The sequence below is a fragment of the Ruditapes philippinarum genome, unplaced genomic scaffold (genome assembly GCF_026571515.1).
Source record: "Ruditapes philippinarum isolate M1 unplaced genomic scaffold, ASM2657151v2 ctg6720_1_1_1_1, whole genome shotgun sequence".
Taxonomy (NCBI): Eukaryota; Metazoa; Mollusca; class Bivalvia; order Venerida; family Veneridae; genus Ruditapes; species Ruditapes philippinarum.
In genome coordinates, this window is record NW_026858932.1 from 1 (window position 1) to 17,304 (window position 17,304).

The following is a 17,304-nucleotide window of genomic DNA, read 5'->3' on the forward strand; positions in this document are numbered from 1 at the left end:
ATAACGTTAACAGCGTTTGTGCTTAAGTTGAGAAACTGCGGAAAATGGAAATGGCCTACCATTGTGACACCAGGGTCTTACGAACTTGAAATACCCTTGCGACACCAAAATAAGCTATCAAAAATGGTTTTAATTAAGACTAATTGAACAGTATGGTTTTCGTGAAGACTTACCACAATCTGATTTAAAAATGGTAAATAGAGCTTACTAGCTTTGCAACAAACAACTAAATATCGGCGTGACCCAAATAATACGGTTATTCTTAGTAATATATCTTCTTCCCCTCCCCCACCCCCATAAACACATATCATGAGGCGCATGGCACGTCATGAATATGAACACATACAATATAACATAGCAAATGATAACGTTGTGACTTATTCATAACATAAACCAACACAAACGGAGAGTGTTTGTTTCAAGAAAAAACTTTTCCATTGAAGATATAACATATCCCTGAAGAGAAAAGATTATTGTGATGAGCTTATCGTATTCGTATTTAATTTATCGCGCCTATGTCGCTTTATAGCCTCATTTTGAACGAACCAATCAAATCAGCGCCTTTTTCTTACAACCAATAGAATTCTCTGTTATAACTGAACATTGACTATTTCCTGACAGCAGACGATGCGGAAATAAATTGAAAATAAAAAAAGATCCCAATGAAATCATGATAACTGCAAAAAGCATGATCGGAAGACCTACGTTTTATGCACCAAACTACGTTAATGTTTGGTTTGCAAGAGAAAATTGTCCGCAAATAAGATTTAATGAGGTGACATTGAAAAAAGTAGAGAAATCGACTGGACATGCTATTGCTGGATCTAAAATTAGAAGTGTTCAAAATAGTTTGCAACGAGAAAACGATGTTGTATGCAAGAAGAGTGAACGACCATTTATTCTAAATGTTAATGGACAATTAGATGATCAGTCATTTAGTGTTTCAGCTCAATCTCCTAGACAGGCAGATTCTATTAAAGTTGATCTTGATTCATACCTTGGTCCAAAAAGTCATAAGCAAGCTAGTACAAAACCGTTACATCATAAAAGAAAGTACAGGAAACAAGAAAAATGGAAACAGTCAGTGACAGAAAATTCCCACATTGATAGCACACACCCAAAAGGTAAAATTAGTCATAGGATGGTCCCCTAATGGTACCATTGGCTGCTTGGCATTGTTCTTATTATTTCCAGCAAATTTGTACAAATAAAAAGAACTTGTATTTACTATTTTATTAAATTGTTCTGTAAAATACACAATGATGAATGTCATGTCCTACATAAAATAACTCAATGATTTAAATTAGAAACATCTATGATCAGTCAGCCATGTTTTGAATGAGAGCCTAAACTGAGAGCACAATGGGGCTATATCCTGGATTAGACCACGGGGTCAAAACCAGGAGTATATATAAGGTTTATTCCATTTTCTTAAGTGTATTATACACAAGTTTTACTCCTAAAATTACATAGGGGTCTAAACCAGGAGATTGCCCACAATGTAGCCTAATTAATTTGGCGTGAACGGTTTGACCCATTTTACAGACTTTTTTTTCTTACTGTCAAACCGTTACGCCTAATTTAAACTGTCATTTTTACGCACGGAAAATCTACCGGTAACACTATCGATAGTTTGGACTGATTTTTACTGCTTAAACCTGAAAGTAACTTCAATTACCTCTAAAGATCAATAGAATATAAATTTTAGTACAAACTTCTCCTACAAAAAAATAGTAGATTGTACCTGTCTTAACGCATACATGCGATTTATTTCAAATTTGTACTGTCTACTATATCTTAGGCGGACATGTTATGACGTCATCGTAAAAAATCGATTCCGTGAAAGCTGGTAGTAGCTACCAGTGTGTCTAGCAGGTAAGTGTGGGTTACGCATGAAGATTAAATTAAACGAAATATCGGGGGAAATAAATCTATTCATAATTTTTTAATAAATATGTCCATTATCAAATACTATTGAAAAGTATCATTGTATTTAACCTAAAATGCAATGGTCGCAAATAGGCTCTGTACAAGTACTGTCGTTTAATATTTTTTAAATATTTTAATCCATATACTCAACATTTATCAATTGGTGGGTTGCCTTCTTGTTTACTGCTAATGACTGCCAAATGTCACTCTCGGATAAAATACTGACTTTATTTATACATGCATATTTATATGATAATTAAGAACGTAAAAGAAATATTGAAGGAAACTATTTGAAATACACTTCAAATTATTCAGTATTTGTACAAATAATATTTCAAGAGCTCTTTTTCACCGATTGCCGATATATAATACCAAATTAAACCTATTGATAAAGTTAAATGTCTTCTTGACGTACTTTATTAATTTACTAAAAAGGAATTTTATTGTGATCCAGCCATATGCTGTGTAACTAACTATTAAGGAAGGGTCACATATTTTAATTGAAATAAATTTTAAGTAGAGGATATTAAAAAAAAAGTCATTGAGAAGATCAGAATTTTCAAATGAACAGATTAAGAGACTTATAAATGTATAAGGTGTATGTCTTGTTGTTTCATACTGTTTTGGTGACACTTTTGTTTGTGTCCCTTGTTGTTTTCTCGTCTATGGTAAGTTTCTTCCCTTTGCCCCTAGTTTTATTTCGCCCCCTCCCCCGAATTTCCTATCCCCTTCCCCTGTGCTCGTTAACTTAGTGGTCCTATTAATCATTCATTTATTAATTTTCTTTGATTTCCTTCTCAAGTACATTTTAGTGATAAGCCTGCCCGTGCTCTCTCTTGCGCCCTCTCCCGTTTTAATTTAGGATCCTCCTGGGCTCCTTGCCAATGGTTCATGTTCCTGGGTCGTGTGGGGTTTGCGTTCATTGAACGCCGCCTTTCCTTGTTCACCTTGTTTATCATATTGTATACATGTATACCGAACCGTAACAAACAGATAATGATTATCAATACAAGGTTCGGCAAGCAAGCAGAAAAATGTAAAGAAACAGAAAAAACTTATCCACATTCATGTATCCACCCTCCAAAAAACCCCACCAAAAACGCCTGAAACTGCAAAATAGAAACATAAATACACAGGAGTGCCAAAGACGGCTCTGGTAGGTTCAAGTGCTCCCTTTCGCCGGTTTAAACAGAATTGATCACTTAAACATAATAATGTTGAAATTTTTAATCAACATCCACAGATGTGTACATAATACGGCGGTAATCATGGATCTTTCAATGTGACACATTCGAGGTGCCGTTCAACGGGAACTAGATAACATGGAATTTTTAATGGGTATCAGAGGTTTTGGTGCCTTTTGCGACAGTCGTTCCAACATTTCTCCCATCTGTCTTACATTGTTATGCTATTCAACATCTAAATAACGGTCACTAAATTTCCGCTTGCTGTGTTTTTATCATAAACCCCGTCAAATCTGTGCGACAATGGTATTTTACTGAGGACTGTCTGAAATTCCATTTTATAGTTAGAAATTTTAAGATTTTTTTTTCAGAGTTTTAAAGTTATTTTTGGTTGTTTTGAACTTCTTCCCATACACAACCGTCCTCAATTTCTTTTAAAGATAATAAACTAGAAATTGATATGGAGTGTAATATAAATTGAAATTCTTCTTTGCTTCATCATGTATAGTATAATTATAATTCATTAAGATGTACCTACAATTACATTGTATTTTCGTATGTGGGAAATCATGGCAGGGTTATAAAATAAAAAGGTAGTTCAGAAATTTCACCTAATGATCACAGATGTTAAAAAATCCAACTTAATAATATCTAATTTGACAATTTAAACGGACTTAAATGCAGTATGATCTGACATCGGACATCATAAACTATTTAATTTCTAAGTAAGGTTATCATAATTTCCTTTACACATTCTCTTTTTAATGCTGAAATATTTGTGTGTGAATAAAAGAGTTATTCCTGCAATAATTCATATAAATAACATAAACAAATTGTATAATAAAGCTTGGCAAATACAATCGATTGCCACCGATACCTGTGTTACACCATGGATTTTACCAGTGTTTACAAATTTACCATGACACCGCTTTCCAATATGGCCGCTTTCAATAATTTTCAACGATTAAAAAAATTAAAGTGGAATATTTAGACTTCTGTTCGACTTTGAAGTATGATAATTTGGAACCTTGCATAAAAAACGATTCTCTTTCAGGTAATGTAGACCGTTTCTTTGAAACTTTTCTAGTTTTCGCTCCCAACAACTTCTAATTGGGAAGCGTCCGTGCATAAAAATGCAGTTCGTGGTTGGACTTGGAAAAAGACAGCGCCCGTCCAAAATTATCTCGGTGTCTCTTTGACAAGTCTAATAAGTTGGACTACCCACAATGGTACTGTGGTATGTTAATTGATGGCCCTTTTTGGCTTCAGTATAAGTTTTTTCAGCAGAATATGACATCACTACAGTTTCAGCAGATGATCCACACTTGTCAGAACATGAACTGGTAAATATGGGGTAAAAAAATAAGTATTTTCAACACTTAAGGGCAGCTTTGGATTTTCCTATCATTGACAGAAATTTATTTGAAATGAAAATATTTCTAACAATTTCTAACCCAATTCAAAAAAGCAGCACTTCCACTTTCATTTTAATGGTGCAAACAGTATTTGGTGGCGTTCAGTGTGTAAAGAACAACATTTTCTGATTACACCGGAATGGGCAATGACGCAGTACCCGTGCCTTAAATTCATCCCTGGCAGATTAAACACCATTTCCATCGTAATTATATCACTAAATTCAAGACTTAGACCAAGTCTAGTCAGATTTTCACTATGAAAGAAAAGAATTGGATATTTTTTAAACATTAAAGTAAATTTAGTGTATAAAACAAATTTCTTCAAGATAAAGCAGTTTGATTATGAGAAAACATAATGTGCTAAACTACTATAGGGAAAGGTTTAGGGTAACAAATTCTCACGGGCCTGACCCATGGATAATTGCAGGATTTTTTTCCAGGATTTTTGGAACCAAACCTGTACCCATTGAATTGGGAATTTCAGCGATGTTTGTTAAAAATTGGGAACAAATTGAAATGCATGACTAACATTTTGTAGTGATAAATTGGGAAAATAATATACTATTTTTCAATTGGGAATAATTATGTAAACCATAATAGGCTATAAAGTAATCCAAAAAAAATCCCTGAATATGTATCAAGTTTACAAATTTTGCGATTCAGATCAAGATAGAATGTCTTCTTAACAATATATAATATCAGATGTGTTTTTATTATATGTTTTCCAGCTGATAAGCAGTACCGACCCAAAAGAGTACAAGATGTCCTTGAAGTAATCGAAAATAGGAAGAAAAGCATAAAAGCTAAGCTTTTGATAAGAAAAGAACACCTTCTAACTCAGGTATTCAAAAAAGTTATATAAAGGGTAACTTATTTTATAACTTTACAATTTTATTTCATAAAAAATATTAAAAATTTATTTTAAAAAGGGTTTTAGGATATCTTTTAAAAAATTCTAGGTAAGTTTAAACATCACACAATTTACTGTTCATTTATATTATTAAAACAAAAAGTTTGAGAAATTAATTAAAAGCAAGTCAAAATTAATCCTACAGGTGATTATCTTCTTTTCATCCAATTCTAAAGCTATTTTATATTAAAGTAATTTTTAAGTTCAAAATGCATTTCAAATTTTCTTCAATCACATGGCAAGCATTAACAAAATTTATCAATGGCATTCCTGATCTTTTTTCCTTGTATAGCAGGACTATTAAAGGACAGCTTGCCCTCATGAAAAATTAAATTCTTTAGAACCATGCATTTTTCCCTAAAATTAATCTTTCATCCAGTTTCTTATTCTGTTTTTGCAAAAAATCTATGTTTATCATTTTTTGCAAAATTTAAAGGGCTACTGTATCAGCTGACCTTCCCTTTATTGAGGAAAATGTCCTGCAATTGTTATAAAAAACATACCAATATTCAATCAATAGGAAGAAGAACAAGACATTCACACAAGAGCAGACCTGTATGCTATAACTACAATTCCTGATACAAAATACTGCATCCTTCCATCAGAGGACTGCGTCCCTCGAGCTGTATTCAGATATGAAGACCCTCCAGAAAGTATATACCCTCCAGCCCGTAAAAAGAGGAGGCGAAACTATGGAAACACAAGCTGCTATGTGACCTTTCACAATGAGGAGGACATGTTTGACAATACTAAAATGTTACCAATAGGTATTTATGTTTTGCATGTATGTAGTACTAATTCATTAAAAGTAAAGGAATTAGTAACACACTTTCTTTGAACAAAATATTCATTAAAATTATAATCTAAAAAAAAACTATAAAAAAAGATGAACTTTGTAAAAATTGTAAAGAAATAAGATATATTACAAAATCTCCTAAAATTGCTATTAGAACCAAAAAGTCAAATTATCATATATATAAACACTTATGTTTAGCTGTATGAGGATTCTTAAGTTACAGTTGTTTCTATGTATATGTTTCTATGCACGCCTCCAGATGGGCCAAATTATTTCAAGAAAATCAATATGGAGAAAAATGTACTGAAATTTTAAGGATGGTAAAAACATTAAAGATCCAAGTTATATTTTACATGTTATTTGCGGGTACCCCCATATTTCTACTATGTTACTAACACAGTAAGGTTATTGCATATGTTGACCATATTTTGGAAATTTTCTTGCAATTTGAAAGTGCTGATTGCAATATGTAAATTGCTTTATTTGTTCATCTCACAATATTTTCCTTTAAAATACATTTCCAAAATGTTCATGAAAATTAACATGAATCTGGAGGCGTGCTGTTTAAACATTATATAGTTACAAATCCATCTTTCTTTTTTACCAATTATACCTTTTTCTTGAAATTTTCTTTTAACAGGAACAAGACTTGTAAAACCACCAACGAAACTTGTTGAATTAGTTGCTCAGGCAATCAGTGGCAGCCCAGATGGTCTATTGCAAGTGCAACAAATTTACACCTTTCTCCAGTAAGTAGTCTTATTTGTCATCTTACAGTCTGAAAAAGTGTTAGTAACTGACTTACTGGGCTGCATAATTGGATTGATAATGATCTATGGAGTATGTAACCAACAGAAAATTAAATAGCTTCTCTTCATCTGTCAATTTATTTCTCAATACACAGTAAATATGAGTGTGATGTTGGAAATTGCTCTTACAAAAAATAACATGTTTTTTTCTACTTTTCAAAAACAGAGATATTTCCTATAATAATTTCTTTAATTTATTCTGACATATTAAAATGATTTAGTCATAATATAATTTACATCTCTAAGTGCTATCTGGATTTAAATTATTTCAAAGTTAAATACTATATCTTTATATAGCTAGAGTTTGTCTCAGATTTTAACATCACTCCTTCATATTTATGACTAAATCAATTAAGCTATACATGTTGATTTTGAATTTTACATCAGAACTCAGAAACTGTTCATATGGTTTTTGAATAACACATTTCTGGGGTTGTATTCTTTTCAAATTTCTCAAAATTAAGATAAGATATATGCAATTCCTATTAGTATCATTTCATGTTTTGCATCAGCAGTATATTTACATGTAAATTAATTAGATTATTTTTTAAGATTGGACATTGTTCAAATTTTCAAATTAAAATATTTTATGAAGTTTTTATGTTCTGTTGATTTTTCTTTCAGAAACAAGTATCCGTTTTTCCGATACATGGACAGGGTTGCTATCAATAGCTGGAGAGTAAGTTTTGAAGCACAATTATTAATCTCTTTCAGAGATGAATAGTAAACTTAAGAAATTTCACAAGTTACTTAATATTGTTATCATATGCAGTACTTCTTTTGATGTCTATTTAAATATTTTTTCATTTCACTTTTGCTGTGATCAATCAAGAACATAGTCCCTGTAGTCCCAAGACGCATGTGTAAGTACAAAAAAAAATGCACAACACATCATAAGTATGTTTATTTGTTACTTATATATATTTGCATTGGTCTAACAGGGTGCACATATTATGATATCATGCATTTTTCATGATATTTATCAGTCGAAGATATGGGATGCAAAATTATCAAGATTAATCACTGATTCAATATAAATGGCCTTTATAAGCCACATTTAGACACTTGCCAATAATGGTCTATACACATGTATTCAATATGCTTACTGATTTCCCAATTCAGACACTCCACCATACATATTTTTCCTTTAAAGCTTTTACTTTTCTAGAATAATAATTATATCATGTCTGTGATAAATTGTGTTCAATAATTCTACTGCTGAATCATAAATTTCAATTTTTCATTTTCTGTATGTTTTGAAGGTAACCATTAGAACTAATTCAATTTTGAATAAATTTTCTGTATGTTTTGTCAGTTTTGAAGGTAACCATTGAAACTAAATTGGTTCTTTTCGAAATTCTTTCATAGATAATTTAACTACAACATATTCACTCAATCTTCATTATCTCAAATTATCTATCCAATTTGTCTAGCTTAAAGTATTAATTATTGTCATTCTTCAAATTGATTATAGCAGAAACTGCCTTAATATTAGTGTTCAATCACTTTTTCAGAGTTCAATAAGACATGCGCTGTACCAGAAATGGTTTAGAAAGATTCGTTTTGACTCCAGTTTCATCAGCAGCAAAGGTTGTTACTGGGCCATCAATAACAAAAGCAATCCAAAGGAATGGTCATTACCTGACAATAAGCTTAATTTAGAGACAAGTAACAAATGTTTACTACATGAAATTACTTAACTAATGTTTAATGTTATGATACAAATTTAAATGTGATGAAAAATATTAAAAAAAATTTTAAGTACTGAAATTTCAACAAAATTATTAGAACAAATCTTTAATGAAAAATTAGGGTCTTCCGATCAACTTTGTTTCTAGTATATCTAGGTATTGTATACCTAATGTATACATAAGCCGTTTGGCATAATCATGAGTAACTGCTCAGTCTGTTTGATGGTTTATCTTAAGTCTGTCCATCAGAACATCATCTTTTTACAATGTTACAGCTTAATAACATTTTATTTGTGTATATTGCCTAAGGCCACTCTTAAAAAATTATCTGTTTGCTATTGCCGGCCGACCCACCGAAAATGCCCCGACTCAAAAGTTTTTTTCAGCTTAAAAAAATCAGATTTTTTTTTATTTCCGCCAAATCAGCCAGGGCATTCGACCTAAAAAATTCCCTCGAAAACAATAATAAAATCGGAGGAAAATCACACATTTAATATGTAAAGTAACGAGTGATCATTCATGAGGGCATTCTGTGCATTACTATTTAAAGTATTTACATAAATAGCGACCAACCAGGGAAGGATATTTTCCTTACGTCACGCAGTACTGCATGCGCGCAGCAATTAAGTTGAATTAACTAATAATAGAACATATCAAAACGGGATTAAAAATAATGTTTGTTCAATTAATGAATATTTGTAAAGCATTTATATGGTCACTAGTTTACCATGTGGTAATTTTAATGTGCTTTGGAGTACATGTTCGTTTGTTGATGACTGCCGACACAGATTAAATACTTAGCCCATGCAATGAAACATTTCTGGTAGCAGCGGGGATTCTGTCATAAAATTGACCGAAAAAATAAATTTTTGGAAGCTGTGGTCCTTTCATATGCATTGTTGCTTTGATAGCAGACACAAGTATTGCACAATATCTTGAAGATCGTAAAAATGTAAATAAAATATCACAATCAAAATCACAAATATACATACGTCTAATTAAACTCCATGTCAAAATGAACTTCCGATTAATAATATGTCAATAATATTGACACAATAAATATCCAACACTTTTTTTTACTTGAGCAATAATTAAACATGTGTAATCATTCCTTGACAAAAAGAAATGACAGTTTTTTTTCTGATATATAAAAATGAGGTGGAAGTCAATTGAGTGTCGGCACTTCTTTGATGATTCGGCAACAACTACAGGTGTGTAAACATCAAAGATTCACAGATTCTTCAGAAGAGCCGACCAGTCATTTGTCAGAGGTCATTTCGTGTGTAAATTTTGTATTTATTATTTAACAATGGAAACATTATATTCCTTTTATTTATGGATGCTACTTTTTGCGCGAGTGTTTTTGTGTCTTTTAGCGCTATGGAATTTCAACAATCGGCGATAATTTTCGGTAACTAACAATGAAATATTTTAACATTTTTAAAACAGGGGTGCAAATATCCGCCATTCAGAAATTATAGGAGACAAATCTTGCGTGTGTTTATATTTTTTACAGACGTGTAATAAATTGAGTAATGATCACCCGATAGAACGATATGGTGATCCACTATAATTTTTCCAGTTCGTACGGGAATATTTACGCAGGAGAAGTTTATCACATCGGTAATTTGACCATGCTTGAATTTATGTCCACATAGTCATTTTTTTTATTTCATGTTATGATTACTAGTGAACATGTTTTTTATTGTTTTTGACAGTCTTTTACATGTAAGTTTTGCCGTCGCCGATGATGATAGTGTACGTAGTCCAAATTTCCACAATCTGCTACAACGTACTAAGCGTATTAACTTACGTTCAGTAAAAATTATATATCAAAAAAAAAAAAAAAAAAAGCCTACCTACCGACCCACTCCTTATAACTCTGGGTCGGCAATAGCAAACATATATATTATTAAGGATGGCCTAACCTATTCTTTTATTGCTACCCTATTTTCTCTTTCAACAACTCAATAAATTTTAAAAATACTTTAAAGGAAGGGCCCGAAATTATACAAACATGTGGCATTAATATTTGATTTAAGTTTCTTTAAATCTTTCGACTTTCAAACACTAGTTTATATACAAGCTGATTTTAATACCAAATATAATATTAATTTTTCTTTTTGTTTTATCAGTTGAGTCACACTTGTCAGTAGATTCCTTACAATACTTGAGTGATGAACAAGAAACACAGGTATGTGTCATTTATCTCAAAAACTAAATTAGCTTGCTTAAGGAATGTCGGTGGCTATACTCAGGTGCCTGTTTATGCCTGAAATTATGCACGGAAGGGCACCTGACCTTTGACCTTATGACCCTCCACCAGTAAAGCTAGAAAGTCGCCATATGACTAATACTGTGTCGGTGTGACATAAAACCCAATGAAAGAAAAAAAGATGAATTAAGTGAAATTGCAGTTGGTCTGAATTTGACTGCAAAGTTTTTATTTCAATTCATAATATATAAAAGCCCTGTCATATCATCATTCTGTAAATTTAATACTCGGTAAACCCGTCAACCACTTGTTATTATATCAAAATAACAAACAACTAAACTTTCTGAAAAACCTCCATAATTCTGTACAACACCTCATCATACTGTTAAACTCTTAGTCAGTTTTTTAAGACCTTAAAGACCTTTTTAAGACCTATAAAGTAAATCATCCTGCAAAACCAGTTATTTTTCATCCAATATAACAGATGCAATAAATAAAGGCCTCTTCCCAATCTGAATCAAAGTTGTTTTTTTTCTTCAAATCATGCAGATTTCCTAAAAACCTTATATCAGCTCCTTTACTTCACAAATTAAAAGTTTCAGGAATAATTTTTACAAAAATAAAGAGGCTGTCATTAGGCCCCTTCCTAAAATAAATTAAGTTAGAAAAAAACACTGAAAACCTTTCTTCATTCTGTTAAACCACTTATCATTAGAACTGTAAAACAACTAGGCATTCTCTAAAACCCCTCATGTACCAGTAAAACTTCATCATTCTGTAAAACCCCTCTTGTTTCTGTAAAACCCCTCTTCAGTCTGAAAAACACTTGTTATTGTGTAAAACAACTCGTAGAATTTGTAAAAAATTATCTTTGAATTATCATACATAATATCACAAACCTTTTTCTCAAAATAAAAATATGAACAATTTTACAACTGTATCATAAATTGGTTAAGTATGGTATATTATATATATTATTCTTATAACATTAAGAGCCATTTGATAAGGCCCCAAAAAGTGATAAAGCATGCTTGTATTTTTAAGGAAGTTGCAGCTATTGCTAGGCATCTCTTGTCTGCAGAGGACTGTCCAAGTGAAATGAGTGAAAGCTTAGATTGTCTGGATCAACAATTACCAACCACAGAGCCTCAGAATACTGTCCCTTCCCCTGTGAAAGAGCCCGACCCTATCCTATCAACATGTACAACAGACTGGAATAATGATGGTAAATAATGAGATTTTGTTAATTGTTATGCATGGCAATTAAAGTGACATGGTCATTTCTTTCACTAGTCTTTCATTATTTAGTTGAAGTTAATTATAAAACTGAAAGGAATCATGGCAAAATGTTAATTAATTTACACTTTCACCTGTGTGCTCACAGTAATTAACACACTTTGATGGGCATAATTGTCACTAATTTACATACAGTCTATAAACCGTCTACAGAAACCAGCTTATAAATATAGACTTTGCACTCCTTTTTAGCTTGCGGACTCAAATTGCAATGCAAATGGTACAATTGGAAATAAAATGTGTTGGGTTGTTTTTTTTCAAGTGATTTTTCACCTAATACATGTATAACAGAGGCACATTATAAAATTTAAAGGCATCTTCTATTAGTAAAAACTTTCTTTAAAATCATGTAATTTTCTCAAAAATCTGAACCTACACCAGCTTTTTCACTTCCCATATAAGCACAATAATAATTTTTACAAAAGTCAAAAGGCTACTTAAGTGAGAAAAAACACTCAGTTTTCAATGCATGTGATCTGGCACATTTCTGACATTATATGTATATATATATATATACCTAATCCTTAGCCTACAGAATTCAACAAAAATATTTGTACAAATAAAAAAAGATGTATAACAATTCCTTGCAATTTGCAATGTTCTCTTTTTTAACATCATACCTAAGTTTGTTTTTCATTTCAAAATATATGATATTGTCAATAATCGGTGTCCTGTTCAAAACTTTTATAAATAAATACTATATTTATCATGTATTACAGATATCTGTATTTCAAGTAATGAGTCTGGACATGGCACAATGACTCCAGTAAACAGTCCATCATTTCAAACTGTGCTGTGTTTAACTCAGGAGCAAAGTGAGTGCGACATACGCGCTGATTTGATACTGGGCTCGCCTTTGAACAGCCTCCCTAATGCAGACCTCATATCAGTTAAAGACTATTCACCGCGTCATAAAACAGTTCTTTTTCCATGTCAAAAACTCACAAAGACTGATATTTCACCTATGGTAAATTGGACACCAGATTGGGAAGAATATGGATCTTATATCATTTCACCGCAAAATGTCAATACACAGAAATATGTTCAGAATTTGCCAGGGGAGACAACTACAGCAACAGACTGTGATAATAATGAAACAAAGTCTGAGGAAGATGACGCCAAAAGGCTGGAATTACAGACTATGTGCAGCTTGTTAGATTCAGATAGTGAGGAATGTTCACCTCTTTTAAACTGTAGCTGTGGTAGTGATACAGAATCATGTGAATTTGAAGTCATTGCAGAATTTCCAAAATCAGATTTTCCATCCCCTGATCTCGGGCTTGAATTATATTCCTAACTTTTGAAATTATGTCATCCGTATAGTTTTGTTTGGGCTATTTCTTTCAGATCTTATATAGAGTATACATTTTCTTAACTTAAAGACAACAGTGCTGTTTCAAAGCTAACATTTAGATATGTGCAACAAATGAATTCTTTAAAATATTTCAGGTAAATTTGAATTCACTAAAGCTCATATTCAATACTTATCATTTGCAAGTTGAAGAAATGTAAAGAAATGTAAATTGATGATAAAGAACTGAAGTTGTAAAAATCCCAATGTATATTTTTTTTCGAACTTGACAAGCTTGAAATTTAAGAACTTTAAAGCTGTTGTAGCATATTATACACAGAGTCAGATGCATGTCCTAGATCAAGGTAACTATCATTATATTGCTAATGAACCTTGTATCATAGTTCATCTTATGTCTCATCATTATGTTCAACAGTTAACTGGTGAAGTCAAGTGTCACTCTTGTATGCAATACATTATTATATCATTTCTGTTAGATCAAAAGGCAAAAAATACATTCAAGAAATGAAAGTTAAGAAGTTTTTTTACTGTTTTTTTTTCTTTATTATAAGTATTGGGCTAATTTGTTTTAATGTGGCAAAAAAGGGGAATTGGCTTTAATATAAATATGATAAGACTGTAAGAGGTATGGAAGTTAAAAAGAATCTAACAACTGAATATGTTATGAATCTGCTTGGCACTGAATTTGTAAATTATTAAAGTACACATGTATACTGTACTAAAGTGCATTTGTTTTTGGAAAAGCGCATTTGTTCTTGGATAACCTTTTTTTTTTAATGTAAATATAAAGTACAGCCATGACTTTTGGTTATACTCTGTATTTCAATTCTATATGTTTCTAAGATGGTATATATTTACAAATGTAAATATTTGCATGTTTAAATCTAATTCAAAACATCATGCTTATAGAGTAATATATATAAAACTTGTTAGTTTGCTTCTGTTGTTTAGTTATCCTCCCAACATTTCAGTTGAACCATGCATATTGACAATAAAGCACTCTATAAAATCCTGAAGTATTTGTCTAAGCTTCGGTTCAAAAACGAAATATCTAAAAATCAACAAGAGGGCCATGATAGCCCTGAGGTCGCTCACCTGTATATAGGCCCCCCAAACTCCCCCCTCCCCAACGTTGCAGGGCCAATTTAACCCAAGGGCTTTTATTTGCACAAACTTGGTAGACACCCATAAGAAGATATTTCATGCTAAACATCTAAGCTCTAGCTCATTGGGCTTTTTGAAAGATTTTTTTTTTTTAAGTTTTTACTATACACATATAGTTAAAAACAATGACACCCCTGGGGCCGGGCCAGTTTTGACCCCAGGGCTTTTATTTGAACAAACTTTGTAAACACTTACTAGAAGATGTTTCATGCTTAATATCTAAACTCTAGCTATTTCGGTTTTTTCAAAGAAGATTTTAAGTTTTTGCTATACACATATAAAGAAAATCAATGACCCCCGGGGTGGGGCCAGTTTTGACCCCAGGGCTTTTATTTGAACAAACTTTGTAGACACTTACTAGAAGATGTTTCATGCTTAATATCTAAACTCTAGCTATTTGCGTTTTTTCAAAGAAGATTTTTTAAGTTTTTGCTATACACATATAAGGAAAATCAATGACCCCCGGGGCGGTGCCAATTTTGACCCCAGGGCTTTTATTTGAACAAACTTGGTAGACACCTTTTAGAACATGTTTGATGCTCAATATCTTAGCCATAGCCCTTTGAGTTCTTTAAAAGAATATTTTTTAAGTTTTTACTATATGCATATAGGGAAAATCAGTGACTGCCCGGGGCGGGCCAATTTTGACCCCAGGGCTTTTATTTGAACAAACTTGGTAGACACTTATTAGAACATGTTTCATGCTAAATATCTTAGCTCTAACTCTTTTGGTTCTTTAAAAGAAGATTTTTTAAGTTTTTACTATATGCATATAGGGAAAATCAATGGCCCCCTGGGGAGGGGCCAATTTTAACCCCAGGGCTTTTATTTGAACAAACTTGGTAGGCACCCATTAGAACATGTTTCATGCTAAATATCTTAGCTCTAGCTCTATGGGTTCTTTAAAAGAAGATTTTTTAAGTTTTTACTATATGCATATAGGGAAAATCAATGACCCCCTGGGGAGGGGCCAATTTTAACCCCAGGGCTTTTATTTGAACAAACTTGTTAGACACTCACTAGAAGATGTTTCATGCCAAATATCTAAGCTCTAGCTCTTATTGTTTTTTAAAAGATGATATTTAAAGTTTTTTTCTTTCGGTTGCCATGGCAACCAGAGTTCTGCATGGAATTAAATTCTTTGAACAATTTTTAAAGGTGACCACCAAAGGAACATTCCTGTGAAGTTTGGATGAAATTGGCTAAGTGGTTTATTAGGAGATGTCATTTAAAGTAAATGTTTACGGACGAAAAGCGATCACAAAAGCTCACCCTGTCACTTTGTGACAGGTGAGCTAAAAAGGCTTTGGTTTTTAATGCTGCGTGTAAAATACATTTATATCTATAGTGAATTGTCCTGATGACTAATCTATACAGTTATAAGGTCTCTGACTCTGTCCAACTTCCTCTTTACTGCTTTGGGTTAGAATCCCACAAGGGACTTTGGATTCTTTCATGACAGAAAGCTATCAAGCTAGCATACAAAACATCTGTAGTTCTACTTAAGGGGGTACCTGTTCATACCTGAAATAATGCCTAGAGAGGCATCCCAAGATCTTCCTCCACCAGAAAAGCTGGAAATGGCCAAATGACCTCTTCTGTGTTGGTGTGACGTAAATCCTCCTTCCCAGTAAAAAGAATAATTAAGTACTGCACTTTTATTGGTGAAAATAAAAATATTTCATTTTTTTTGCCATTGTTGGGCATTTTATCATACAGGCACTGTTCAGGGAATATAATGACTTCACTGGAGTGGTGGAGGAAGAACTTGGTAATGGTCACTGCAGATTATTTTTCATCCTAAAATGGAATATTAGTATAACCATCTTTTTTCACATGAAAAAATTCATAGTCTCATAGAGGAAGTGACTGAATGTCTGCCACCATCACTTGATCAGAGGCACCCTTTCACTGTATACATGTTATCAGATGCATAAAAAAAAGAACATTTTTTCTGAATATGATATACATATTTATTATCCAATGATCTGGAAAATGAATATATGTATAAATATATATCATAGATATTTCTTGAGTTTCCTCATATTTCAGTCACTATAAAATAAATAAAGTGTGAATCAGTATACAGGTACACATTCATATTATATTAAAATTTATTTTTAGAGTAGATCTGTTTGTTAATGGTTTAAACAGTCTAAATTGCCTTAGTACTTTTTATTTTACAAAAAAACATCTGTTAACAGTTTGTTAACAATGATAAAATTCAGACACATATTAATGACTGATTATATAAATATAAACATGTCAATATAATTAATATATATAAACTTAAATTTCATGAACACTTCTAGCATGTAGCCAAAATTAAAATTTCAGACAATCTACTCTAGCTCGCAGTAAATTTGTTCCTAAATCTAGACTTGGTTTGCAGTAACAGGACTCTAATTTTTTTTAGACAATTGGTAGGCAGCTTGACAATGTTTTTCTTTACTTGAATGACAGTGAAAACAGTGTTAATCATGTAAACTCCCAGAAAAGCCAAAAGTATGAAAAGATTCAAACTTCTGGAAAAATACATTAATATTTTAAGAAATCTAGAAGTATTCAGACTCTTGTTTTTTC

The 17,304-nt window shown here is 32.0% G+C and overlaps 1 protein-coding gene across 1 annotated transcript; it reads left to right on the forward strand.

Annotated features, from left to right (window-relative positions):
• Window positions 1-629: 629 nt before the first annotated feature.
• LOC132754708 (uncharacterized) lies at window positions 630-13,768 on the forward strand. Its single transcript, XM_060745387.1, has 9 exons — window positions 630-1,124; window positions 5,257-5,369; window positions 5,959-6,205; window positions 6,875-6,983; window positions 7,668-7,722; window positions 8,558-8,711; window positions 10,870-10,928; window positions 11,994-12,174; window positions 12,965-13,768. Exons 1-9 carry the CDS (start codon window positions 671-673, stop codon window positions 13,540-13,542), a joined length of 1,950 nt encoding a protein of 649 aa, XP_060601370.1. The 5' UTR covers window positions 630-670; the 3' UTR covers window positions 13,543-13,768.
• The last annotated feature ends 3,536 nt before the right edge of the window (window positions 13,769-17,304 follow it).